The sequence below is a fragment of the Rutilus rutilus genome (assembly GCF_951802725.1).
Source record: "Rutilus rutilus genome assembly, chromosome: 3".
Classification (NCBI taxonomy): Eukaryota; Metazoa; Chordata; class Actinopteri; order Cypriniformes; family Leuciscidae; genus Rutilus; species Rutilus rutilus.
The window spans coordinates 38,846,083-38,859,730 of record NC_140211.1 but is presented as its reverse complement, the minus strand read 5'-3'; the positions used below and the strand labels follow the sequence as shown (position 1 = coordinate 38,859,730).

At 37.4% G+C, this 13,648-nt stretch overlaps 1 protein-coding gene across 1 annotated transcript in view; it reads left to right on the top strand.

Moving 5' to 3' along the window:
- adam19a (ADAM metallopeptidase domain 19a) overlaps positions 1-13,648 on the top strand; it is a 115,387-nt gene that overhangs the window by 5,244 nt on the left and 96,495 nt on the right. Inside the window, exon 2 of the mRNA XM_084404063.1 lies at positions 8,803-8,882. Within this exon, the coding sequence (XP_084260189.1) occupies positions 8,803-8,882 (80 nt within the window). The remainder of the gene's footprint in view (positions 1-8,802; positions 8,883-13,648) is intronic.

Sequence of the window (13,648 nt, the reverse complement as noted above, 5' to 3'; positions counted from 1 at the left end):
GGTTGTGCGTGTTGTGGCTTCACAAATGCTTTGCTGCATACCTCGGTTGTAACGAGTGGTTATTTCAGTCAAAGTTGCTCTTCTATCAGCTTGAATCAGTCGGCCCATTCTCCTCTGACCTCTAGCATCAACAAGGCATTTTCGCCCACAGGACTGCCGCATACTGGATGTTTTTCCCTTTTCACACCATTCTTTGTAAACCCTAGAAATGGTTGTGCGTGAAAATCCCAGTAACTGAGCAGATTGTGAAATACTCAGACCGGCCCGTCTGGCACCAACAACCATGCCACGCTCAAAATTGCTTAAATCACCTTTCTTTCCCAATCTGACATTCAGTTTGGAGTTCAGGAGATTGTCTTGACCAGGACCACACCCCTAAATGCATTGAAGCAACTGCCATGTGATTGGTTGATTAGAGAATTGCATTAATGAGAAATTGAACAGGTGTTCCTAATAATCCTTTATATATATATATATATATATATATATGGGGTTTATAGAAGGCAGTCTGGTGACATACTGTAATAATAAAACTAGGAAGCTAGGAAGCAGCTTGGGTTCTGTGCTTCAGTTGCATATGTAATGAGGAAATGACCAATACAAATTTCAAATGCAATAAATTCAAGAAGTGAGATCCTAATTTAGAAAGCAAATATTAAAAAGACATAACATTCAGTTTTCAGTAGCAAATATTCTAATAACTGATTACTGAATACTGGGACAAAAAAAGTTGTATGTGGATTTTTTGTTGATTTTGACAGCTTTCTGAAATACTTTATGCTGGTCAAGTATTTTTGTGTAATGACTGTTGTCTGGTGCAACTGTATAACTGACTGCTCATATGGGCGATCTCTCTCTCTCTCTCTCTCTCTCTCTCTCTCTCTCTCTCTCTCTCTCTCTCTCTCTCTCTCTCTCTCTCTCTCTCTCTCTCTCTCTCTTTTCAATGCAAGTTGTTAATTAATGCCATCTTTCAACCCAAAACAGGTATTGATCGTAGGAAAGTTGACCTTAGAAGACTTCAGGGTTACTTATTATGATGAACATAAAACTTTATTGTCACACTCTAAAAAATGCTGTGTTGTTTCAACCCATGTTTGGGTCAAATATGGACAAACCCACCCTACCATTGACCCAAACTTTTAGAATGTATGTTTGGTTCAATCCCCTGCTCATTCAAGGCCCTGTTTATTCCCGGTATTTTTATTTTTATTTTACTCCTGTTGTTTTTGTCAATCCAAGAACAATAAGTTAACTACGCTTAATACAAATGTAAATAGGGTCTAAAACATTTTGAGCTTGTCCATTTTTGACCACTTCCGCCCGGATTGCTTTCGGAGTGCTTTTCCTCGCCTGTCACTCCGATACATATACAGTGTGTTAAATACTTATTATAAACATTTACCAATCTAGCATTCACTTAAATTAATAAATGTGTGGCAAAATAATCATATTCTGCACATCACACATGTATTAATCGGGGAAGGAATTTTTTTCTGATGGTTTACAATTAGGACCTACTATCATGGTTGTGACAGAAAATATACAGCAAATACAATTACTTACAATTATTTTTAAATAAAACTTGCCAGAGTCAGTTTGACCTTGTTCGATCTGTAGCAGGCGAAATACTCAAACATAGTTTGAAAGGGGTCTGCACTTTAAGCAGTTCATGCTGAATTAATTGCAAAAAAAATGTAGAGAAAAAGAATTAGAAGAGGAATTTCAATAGTGTTGCTTTGTGAGCACAGGGAAGTCTTACTATTCAGTGGCCTTATTCTGGGATTTTGATTGGGGACCAGCTTCCGTATTTTCTGTATACTGTGCTATTTTGTATTAATTTACATTGAATTGAAAGCTTAAAATACTGAGAATAAGTCAATTACTGGAAGAGAATAATGGTTGCTACAGTGCAAAATAGGAAATAACTCTTCTCTTCAAGGGTTCGTGCATTGTAGATTTATTTAGAATATGTACATAATAGCATAGGAGGTATAAATAAGGCAGACTTTTTGCAGTGGTCTACTCACAGTGCTTTGTGCTCTCCACAGCTGCATGGGTTAGTTATATCACCATTACTCATTTATACGCCTTATGTTTATGCGATGAGAAGAAAGATGGATGACTTTGGGTTTCATCAGTATGTCTAAAAAGCTTCTTGTTCCTGGAATTTTCCATTAGTCCCTGGACTACAGTTTCTCTATCAAGATAATGACTTTCATAAATTGGCTCACATAACAGATAATGGTTGTTTTTCCTTGTGAAAGCGATTTTTGTGGCATGGAATATTATTATAACACCATCTTCTTTTCTCAAACAGTAGGACTAGTGTATGTCATTATAAATCATATCTGTCTTCTTAAATACCACATATATTTTTTACATTTTGTGTGTTGTCAGGTTTTACCGCTTGCCGTCCTTGTGAGAAATAAGTGTACTTAAACTGTGCTTGCAGAAAATATAATATGAATTAAATAAAAAGCCACTTAAGTGTACTTAAAGAGAGTACACTTTCTTGAATATTTCTTAAAACATTTAAGAACACTTTTAAAAAGTGCACTTTGCAACAATGAAAAATGAAGCGTTACTCTAAAGGATATTTTAAATCATTATGTTTTTATTTTTTTCATGCTTTAAAGAAGTATACTTTGAAAGTACACTTTGATGCATTGACTAAAATACTAAAGTCCATGTAAAGTACTTGATTATGATTTTAACTTGTGCAGTGTAGTGTATTTGATGTTACATTTAAAGTTAATATGTTTTAAATGTACTTAATTGAAACTTTATCGTTACAAATGTGTAATTAAGAATATATTTAATGACATTCAAGTTTAGGTGGAAATTATATTAAAGCATATTTTAGTTTATCATAAATGCTTGTCAGAACATTCAACAATAACAATATTTCAAAGACGAATACAAGTAATTATGAAATTACTTAAAAAGATGTACTTGCGTCCTAAATGGGTCAAAAAAGTACTCTTAAGGTTAACCAATTGCTTTTAACGTCAATGTAAACTATAATAGATTTCCATTTTATTGTTAGTGTCTGCAAACATTACATTAGATTTGCACTGAGGTATCTTCTTTTAAAGTATATTATTTACGTAATAAGTACTATTTTTAAAAGTATGCTTAAGTGTACTTCTGTTTCACAAGGGTGAATGTTGTCAGCATTTCAAACAGTGGGGTATACTTTGTGTTTCATTTTGCATTGACAAGTCAAAAACATCCTTCTTTGAAAAAGACTTATAGGCTATCAGCATATCTTAGAACAGTTGGAAATGTGAGGGGACTTTAGTGCACTCCTACACAATCAGCGCTCATGGCATTTGAAAAAAAAAAAAGGATCAAAAAAAATTGGAAGGCTGTATGAGTCAGATAGCATTATAAATTGACATTCTTATGTGCTACAGTATATAATGAGCGAGAGAGAAAAAATGTGTGTGTGTCTGAGAGAGAAAGAAAAATAAGAAGAGAGACAAAGACACAAAGGTAATCAGAGAGTGAATCATAGAGACAAAAAGCTAAAGACAGAGATGGGGAGCGTGGCAGAGCTGTTAGTTGGAAGGTAAGGCTAGGGAGGAGTTTTTCTGTGTTGTTTAGAGCTGTCACTGAAGACTCCCGGTCCCTGCAGCGCTTTGTGATTGCATTTGGTGTAAAACGGCACCCTGGAAACAGTGATAGAAACAGTTCCATTCAAACCTCTCTCTTTCACACACGCATCAGGCACAATTCAGAGAAGAGATCCCCCACACAGAAGCAACATTCAATCTTGTGCCAGCTTATCTCTCACACACACATACACAATCATAGTCCGCCAACTGCACCATGCTGCATGTTTTAGAGTGTCACTAAATTGCAGATGCTTCCTGTCAATCTGATATTGACATATTTTTTTAGCCCTCGTCTCTCAGTGATGGTTCATAAATTGGTCAATCACACAGATGATGGCTGTGGTGTCTGTAGAAATCCTCACACAGTCACACAGCTGCTGTGATGGACTGATAAATTCCATTTTAACCCATTTAAGGCAAGAACATAATGTTTTATGTTCATAAGGCAAGTTTATAATTTACTACAATGTATGTATAAATGTATTATTTATTAAAATGTATTATAGATAGATAGATAGATAGATAGATAGATAGATAGATAGATAGATAGATAGATAGATAGATAGATAGATAGATAGATATACTGTATTATAAAATATTGATATAATTTATTTATAATTTAAATAAATCATTTCCAACATGTAGGGCCCTATTTTAACGATCTGAAACGCAAGTATCAAGCGCGAAACGCAAGTAACTTTGTGGGCGGGTCTTGGGCGCTGTTGCTATTATACCGGCGGGATAAATGACTCTTGCGCCCGATGCAAATGTAAAGTGGGTTGGTCTGAAGTAGCTTCATTATTCATAGGTGTGGTTTGGGCGTAACGTGAAATAAACCAATCAGAGCGACATCTCACATTCCCTTTAAGAGCAGGCGCGCTTGTTCCATGGCGGATTGCTATCATAACGGCGGATTTGCCAGGCACACGCCAGGAGCGGTTCACAGCCGAGGAGACCGACATTCTCGTCAGGGCCGTAAAACACAGAGAAGTGACATTGTATGGGGATGGGAGAAACCCACCCAAATTAGCTTCGGTTAAACAGGTGTATAAAAATTTGGGTAAATGTGTAAGCTAGATTTATGCCTATTTTTTCACATCTTCATGGACACAACAATGATTTCCCTCGTGTAATATTTTTCCTTGTAATAATGTATGGTTTTCTAAAAATGAGAACTGCTGCGTCTGTGTGTAGATGAGATAAGCAAAGTGCACACGCTACATTGATTATGGCTAAGCATGCGCCCTTAAATAGCATCTGAATAACATGCGCAACGTGCCACTGACTTTAGACTAGGTTTTTCCTGGTTAGTGGCGGAATTGTTTTTTAAACCTGCAAAATACGTTTGCGCCGGAACACGCCTCCTCTTTGCGCTGAACCACCCCCGGGAGCGCAAATGCATTTGCAAGTTTACCGACGTGCGTCTGTGGAGGGAAAAGTCCGCTGTGCGCGGGTGAAAAATAGGAATGATACATGCGTCGGTGTACAAACTCAATTGTGCTGGGTGCAAGATAGAGCCCATAGTCTCAAATAAAACATTTTCATGTTCTCCCCCTCAAAGTATTGCTTTTATTTTCCATTTTACAATTCGTTTATCCCAAGAAAACAAAATTTAGAGGAATAGTTCACTTAAAAATGTGAATTCTGTCATTATTTACTCACCCTCAAGTTGTTTCAAACCTGTATGAAGAATGTCGGTAACCAAACAGTTGATGGACCCCATTAACTTCCAAAGTATTTTTTTCACTTATTATGGAAGTCAATGGTGTCCATCAACTGGTTACCGACATTCTTCAAAATATCTTCCTTTGTGATCAGCAGAAGAAAGAAATTCATACAGGTTTGAAACAACTTGAGGGTGAGCTATTTCTGTAAGTGAACTATTCCTTTAACATGACAGTGGTCTTCTTACAAAACACTGCTATTTTAATGTTACTTTGAGTTATTTGAGTTTATTTTAAAATGTATTTTACTTTTTTTTTTAAATGTATTTATTTTTACACTTCGTTTTAAGCAAAAATAAATTTTAAATACCCCTTTTATCTGTTTCTTTCTTTCTATCTCTCTCAGTTGTGACAGGAAATCATAATCATCTTATCGGTTTTTCTCTGTATTTGTATTCTGTCCTCTCCTAGGGATCGATACATAATCCTATAACAGCAATGCTGCTTTATGGATCTTATTTGCCTTCTTACATATGTGTTGGATGTCTGGATTACACTCATTAGGCCTCTTGTAACATGCTTTTGCAACATCTGGTGCAGTATTTCAGTTGTGACATTTAAAAGCTGACATCCAGTCAAATCTGTCAGTTGCACTCAACCTATCCCATCCTCAGGGCCGACCACAATATTGTTCATCGCCGTTCACTCAACAAAATTAAAGGTATAGTGGAGGATTTTCTTTTTCCGGGTGGATCATCAAGACTATTGGTCCTCCTAATTGTCAATCATTCTGGTGATATGTTTACGTCCGGCCGTCGTACGTGCTTGCAAGTAAGCATGTATGAGCGATGCCGACAGAAAATTGTAAACAGAGCATGCATGAGGAGCTCGTGCATGCTCTCTCGCACACGTTTAATAGGCGTTCCCTCTCGGGAGCAGGTAGAGTGTTGCGCATGTGCAAGTGGAGAGGGCGGTTCTTTTCTAAAATTCGGAAAAATCCTCCACTATACCTTTAAGTGTAGCTTCAGTTCTGGCAGGTCACGTTAGTCAAGCTCGCATCAGCTGACTCTCAGCTGATACACGAAGACCTATAGGAATATGACGCCTATCACTGTATACATATATAAGCTCCTTCAGTGTTATCAACAGCTATTGCGACTCTCAGGAGCTAATTACCCTCCTCCCTCCCCAGCTCCTCCTCTCGTCCAGTCGGTATGGCATTCTGATTCCCCTTGAATCAGAATAAATTCTCGAATTATGTTGTACTTTAAAATCTTGAATTAATGATATCTGCAATACATTCATGTTGGTTCTGTTCTGTTTACCCTAAGGGGGGTTATTGCTGCTCTCCCTTCTCTTACAAGGAGTTCTCGCCCAGAACAGAACCATACCGCCAATCCTAACTGACGTCCTAACTGACGATAGTGGTCCTGACAGTAATATGAGGAAATCAGTTTTTTAATAGTTCTTTTATTTAGCTTTACATAAATTGAGCAAAACTGTAAATTCATATTTGTATTAACTATAAATATATTATTGATTTAATGAGACTCCAAGGAAAAGCAAGAGAGGAAAGTGAACAGAAGCAAAAAGAGGAAGAATACTAATCCTCTTCTCCTTCAGACCTTCACTTTTCTCCTGAGGTCTGTTCCTAAAAAGCCTGGTAAGAGAGGAAGGGAAAAGCAAGGCTCTCTGGGACCCCCATGGCAGTTGAATGACTTGACGGGCAGATAATTGTCAACCAGAGGAAGGTCAATTTCACTGTGTTTGAAGAGCAAGTGCCCTCAAGCCAGCTCTGGCCTTCTTAGATCATTCTTCGGGAACAATGTCTTAGGCTGGCTTCCAGCTAATGCTTTCTCTAAACCTATTAGTTTTGGAAAATGGTTTTCTCTAGAGGGCCTTAGTCTGCGTTGATGGATTCTCTGGATTTATGCCGTGCAGGCGACAGGCTGATTATTTTACGTCCCAGAACTCAAACTTGGCCTTTGATGATGTTTATTGTGGAAAAGAACTGCGGTTACAACCAGAATAGACTTTGCGATACATTCTGATTGACAACGAGCCGCAGTGATTTAGATCACGCCGACTTTAGACGAGTCTGATATTTTAGCATTAGCGGAGATGAGACCATTTCAATTTGGAAATAGAAAAGAAAATTGGAAAAAGGATGGTCTTGTGAAGACCATACCGACACACTCCCCTCCCGATCAATTCTGTTGCTTCCTTTTACCTCCTGTCATATTTTATAAACTCCAGCCATAAATGGATATGGCAAGGTCAGTAATGATCTTATTTTTCCACATTTGTGTGCATGACAGATCTGAGTGAGACCTCTGAGATTCAGCTTAGAGGAGATGCTTATTTGTTTCTTTTCGCAAAGAAAAGTACAATCATTGAGGAATGTAAGAGAAAAATACTCACACCTTTCATTACCTCTCCTCTCTTGTTACTTTATAGGGGAGAATGAATAGCCAGTTTCGCTGCGCTGATAATCAACTTGTAAAAGCTTGTAATTTTAGTGTCTAATTTTGAATCCCACAAGAGGTTTAAATCAAGTGCATGAAAGCTGTACAAAATGATTTATGAGGATGATTATTCCTCTTAATCATGAGTGATTGAGGGAGATTAATAGCCTGACCTACTGCCCACTTTCAGCTGCCTCAAGAGTTGATTAACTTAATACCAGGCTTGGATTGCCAAGCTATATTGTACTGTCTTAAGTGTTACGTCCATGTTCAACCTTTATAAGGTTTCAGGCTTGATAACAGCAGCGCAAACATGGTTAGTAGTCTGGGACGCCTGCAGGATTTAATTTCAGGGTACGCACAGAAACCTGACCATACCCAAAATGCAATAAATCTCAGAGAATATCAGATCCTTTGGCTTTTTTGTGACACGACAAGGTCTGAAAAAATGTCATATAGCACAACCACTCAAAAACTTCATTTAAATAAATTATAGATGAAATAATAATAAACAAATAATACAAGAAATACACTTCCATTGAAAAGGTTTGGGTCTGCTTTTTTTTGTGGAAAATGTTCACCAAGACTGCATTTATTTGACCCCCAAAAAATATTTAGACATTTATTATTACATTTGAAATATCTGTTCTCTATTTAAAATGTATTTTATTCCTGTGATGGCAAAGCTGAATTTTCAGCATCATTACTCCAGTCTTCAGTGTCACATGATCCTTCAGAAATCATTCTAATATGATGATTTGCTGCTCAAGAAACATTTATTTTTATTATCAATGTTGAAAACAGTTGTGATGCTTAACAGGAACTTTTTTCTTTTTGAATTCTTTGATTCAAAGTCAAACGAACAGCATTTATTTGAAACTGAAATCTAACATTATAAATGTCGTATCAATTGAATTCATCCAAAAAAATTTATTCATTTGTACTTTTCTTCATCATGGACACTCTTATATGCCATTGATCCTAAAAGTGAGGTTGAAATGTCAGTATCCATTGTTTTTTTTCCTTCTCGTGATCTGAGCATCTCTTTCTTTTCAGTGGAAGACAGGGGACAGAGAGTGACGGCACACTGGATCTCTCACGGTACAGCACAGCAGGAGACTGAAACTGCATTTAAGGTAAGGCACTAGGTAACGATAATAAAAAAATATATGTTTAAATATTCACCACAAACATATTCTTATATTTATAACAAAAAATATTTATCAGTTTTATGCAAACTGCCAGGAGACTCCTCACTAGGGTGACATTTAGTTAGATAGTGTACTAAAGACACATTGTACACGGTTGTCTTGGTCTTAGCACTGAGTTGTTACATTTCCATACATATACGAAGAGTTGAGCAGGAGTGGATGCAGCTTGGCCAATGTGTTTGTGGATTTCAGCACGGTGGCAAACGTTTTTAGTGGTGCGTTGCCCCAGAAATGTAACATGATGGACAACATAATGAGTTTTCTCTACATGAAAATGGTCAAGCCAGCGTCTTACAAGCCAGTGCAATGGGTCCTTAGAAGGAGTTGTTCCCTCTTGCAGCTTTCTTCAATTATGAGGAAAGGCCTGGAATCCAGACAGAGCTTTGCTTTTGGCCACTGCAGGTGTTCTAACGTTTAGAGTTTCTAACAAGCAACTAAAAAGGTTTCCCTTCATGTTCTCTTGGAAGAGCTTGATAATTCTGTGCAGACGAGGAGACTGCCTGCCTTCTGAATGATCTAAAAGAGCCCCCTTTTGTTCAAATCAATGACAACAATGTTGTGGGGTTTCAGGCACCTGCTCTCATCATGTTTATTGATTATGTGTTGTCACATGAAGAGTCTACTTACCCATCTATCCACCCGCTAGATTGTTTTTAAAAGCAATATGAATATTATATACCATATATATCGACCACCCACTCTCCAGTTGTCTGTATTGGCCATTGAAAACCCCATGTCAATTTGATATATCTTATAAATAATCCATAAAGTTCACTAGTGAAATAGTTTGACCTGCCCAGAGAGAGGAATCCATTCCCATTGGCTGATTTAAATTCCCATCTTTCTCTACTAAAGTTTTCCACTCTAATGGATCTTTCCTATCCTTGAATAGTGTTGCTGCATTTCATGTGCTGTAGCCTAATACACGGCCGGCCACACACATGTGAATGTGCACACACATCCTCGTGCACTCCTCTGGAACATCCACTCAGTCTGATTTCTCTGCCCTCTTCTCTGTTGTATTGACATCTGTGCTCGGTCTCAAGCTCAATGCCCTTCGGATGCAACTAACCTGTTTGGCTTATTGTGAAACCCTGAGACAGCCTGCAAATGTCAAGATAAATGGCTCAAACAAACCCAGTCCAGTTGAACCTACATTAGAACAGTGATGAACATACAATAATAAGCACTAACATATTTTATATTTATATGCACAGAGATCCTGTAAGTTTGTTGTTTGAGATATTTTTTGCCACTTATAATTTGTTGCATGGTCAATCTATGGACATCTGGTCCAATTTGTGTGGTTCTTAGTGGGAATTTTGCCATTCTTCAGTTTTTATATTTGGTTCAGTGTCTGTCTTTATTATGGGCCTTACTATCATGCCGTGGCATAACTCAGCAGAGGCATCATAAATCTTTTTTCTTTTCTTTTTTAAGGGGCACTAGTGCCAATCCTGGCTCACTTTGTGCCTTAGGCGAGATAAGACATAACATATGTATATTTTTTAATTAGCTATTTAGTAGTTCTTTATAAATGTAAGATTATTATTATTAACAAACCAAGTAAAATTGCAACTTTACTAGTGATTACCATATATTTTTAATGCATAAAAAAGCTTTGACACTGATCCATGGGGGAAGAGTCATACAAGTTGTCAGCAGTAGATTTCAGTTTTAAGCAACTGATCTGTGCAAAATTCAACTTAATTGGACAAACCAAATTTAGATATGTGAATGGGTGATTAAATGTATTTATTTGTTTGTTTGTTTATTTAAAATTTGCTTTTTAAAATCCACAGAATTGGGAAGCATGTGCTGTATAAAGTGTCTGGAGCCAAACAGATTCTGTCAGCTGTTGTTTTGCTAGTGGTGCTGACTATTGATGTGATGGCAACTTCTTGACATTTAGGCCCAGCCTGTGAATATGTCACCATCTGTAGAGGAATAACCAATCACATTGCCTGATTTCATGGAAATTGTAAGATTAGTCAATTTACTGGAACATGAATTACTTTATACGGCTCAACAAAATGATCGGATATCATTCATTTTCTAAGAGTTGACAATTTCCTGCAACGCAGCGACTGTTGTCAAATGCAGCAAGAGCAGAGCTCAACTTTCTGCAGATGAGGACCAAAGCGACAACCAGTGGGAGTGAGGAGATTCCTACTAGAAACCAACAGCTCACAAGCTCTACAATCTCAAGCGATTGAATAGCTGTCACTGTGAACGCAGCTTTGTTGGGGTCTCTCACAGGCTCACATGTTCACTTAATAGTTGACTTCACAAATAGACATTATATGTGTGTTCGTGAGAATCTGGACGTTTGATTGAACTTCTGGCTCTTCTGGTGATGATGTAACGAGTCACTGTGCTGTTTGGAGCTTGGCTGAATGCATGTCAGGCGGATGTAATTTTATACGCTGAAACAAAGACACACACACAGACACTCTTCCCTAAGGATGGGGGCAGGGGAACAGGACGCCTGCCAGAACACTGAGCGTATGAAGGAAAAATGTTAGCTACTTATAGCAAAAGAAAACCACTCTCTGGCTCCTTTTATGTGCGTCTCACCAAGCATTGAGCATATGGTCTAGTTTTTCCATTTTTCCTGGTCTGAAACACTTAGAGCCATATTTACTAACAGCTTGCGCCAGCGCAAACCCTCTTTTGGCGCTAAAAAAACGACTGTCAGGATTTACTAAAGACACGCAGTGAAAAATTAGCGCTGAAAAGGCATGGACAGGGTTATTTTTGCGGCTGACCTTATTGCATGTGCATTTGTAGGAGATTCCCTTTCAGACACAAAATTTATGGGAGGAGAGTATTTAAATGAATCACGCAAGGTGATTTACTAAAGATTGCGCTCACCGCTCGTCAATGTACTGGCGTTTGCGCCATTATTTACCGCCCAAAAAAGCACGTCTTAAACAAGACGCTACCTGGTATATTGTGTTGGTCATCATGGAAATGATCTTACTGCGTCTGTGTCCATTAATGTACGCATTGTCAGCAGATCGCGCAGAGCTAATTTGCCCTGTTTATTAAATCTGCCCCTTATTTGTTAAATTTGCATGGTTCACAAAAAGTATGTGTAGGTCTATGTATACATTAAAGACACAAAATGTAAATGTCTTTGCAAAATATCAAAACAAGTGACATTTATTTGAAAGAAATTTAGCACAAACATATTTTTGGTGTGTAGTGTTGAAAATCACAAAACAACAGACACATTGTATTGGTAAACTTACAGATTGTCAATCATGTTCATTGTTAATGTGTGAAAGATAATAGCTCAAAAGTGAAGTTAGTTAGAACATTTTCGGGCAGATAAGACTTGGTTTGATATTTTGTATTGTCTCAGAGAAGACATAAATCAGATTTTTTCACTAAGATTTTTTCAGGCACTACGCCGAGCTATTTATAATGAGCACACCAACATGAGCCAAGGCTAATGAGTTGTGTTTGATATCTGAGATAATTGTCAGGTTTGTTTAGGCTAATACTTAACATCTACCGCAATCACAATGGAATGCTCTATAACTGTTTTGGTCTTTTGTCTAGAGTTACACACAAATAATTTCAGTTTATTTGTCAAGTTTATGTTTTTGCTTCGTGTCACTTTACTGCTGGAAAATAGTCTCATGGACCTGTCAGTTTTGCTTCAGCCATACTGCCCTTGATGACAAATTTCCCAGTTCCTCCTGCTGAAAAACCCAGAGCAGGATGAAGCCATCAGTATACATGACAGTAGGAATTATTCCTGAGTGTTAAGGAAAAGAGGCTGAAAATGTGAGACTGATCTGATTTGCCACTTTTATTAAGACTGCTTAAAGTCAATGATATTTATTGTGGAATTAAGAAATTGAACAGCTGAAATTTTAGTGTTAATTTTTTTCCAGAATTTATAGCAAGTATACATTTACAGATTATGCTATAATCAATATGTACAGTATACAGTATATGTGAATTTTGCATTTCTTGAATAAAAATAAACGTCATCCCTTGGAAAATGAGAAGATGAATGTACAGAGGAACGAATGATAGGCTGAAGGATTACTATGAAGAGGTTGAGCTTCATAAACAGTTGCGCCTTGCAAACTACTTAGATAATATATTTTGTTTCTGTGTTTGTGCTTTTATGTTATTTGCATAATTCCTAATTTTATTTAATTTTAATTCCACCTGATAGTATGTGATGATCGGTACTCAGATCAAGTTACAATTGTTACACCAAATTATTGGTGCTTGACATTCTATATAAAATACAATTTAGTAGAAGTACAACATTAAGAGAGAAAATACCTTCAGTTCATCCAGAGAACAAGAACCGAAAGAATGAAAGTGAGAAGTTACTCGGGAGGATTCCATGAAACAAAAATAAGCACGTTCGACACCAGCAACCCTGCAAGGAATTAAATTTGTTTTCCCCCTCGTTCCTCTTTCTTCTCTTCACTATCTCTCTCTCTGGCTTTCACCCTCAATCATTCTCTCCTCCCTTTCATTCACCGCTCCATCACAGTCACTCTCCGTATGGCTCTATCTTTTTTATTTTATCCCTAACTCCATCTCCCCCTGTCCTTTCTCTACCACCAAGGCATTTTCTGTCCTCCTCTTGTTTCTATTTTTGCACTGAAAGCATTACACTTTTTTGACCTCCAGAAGTAGAGCAAACACTTAAATGGAAT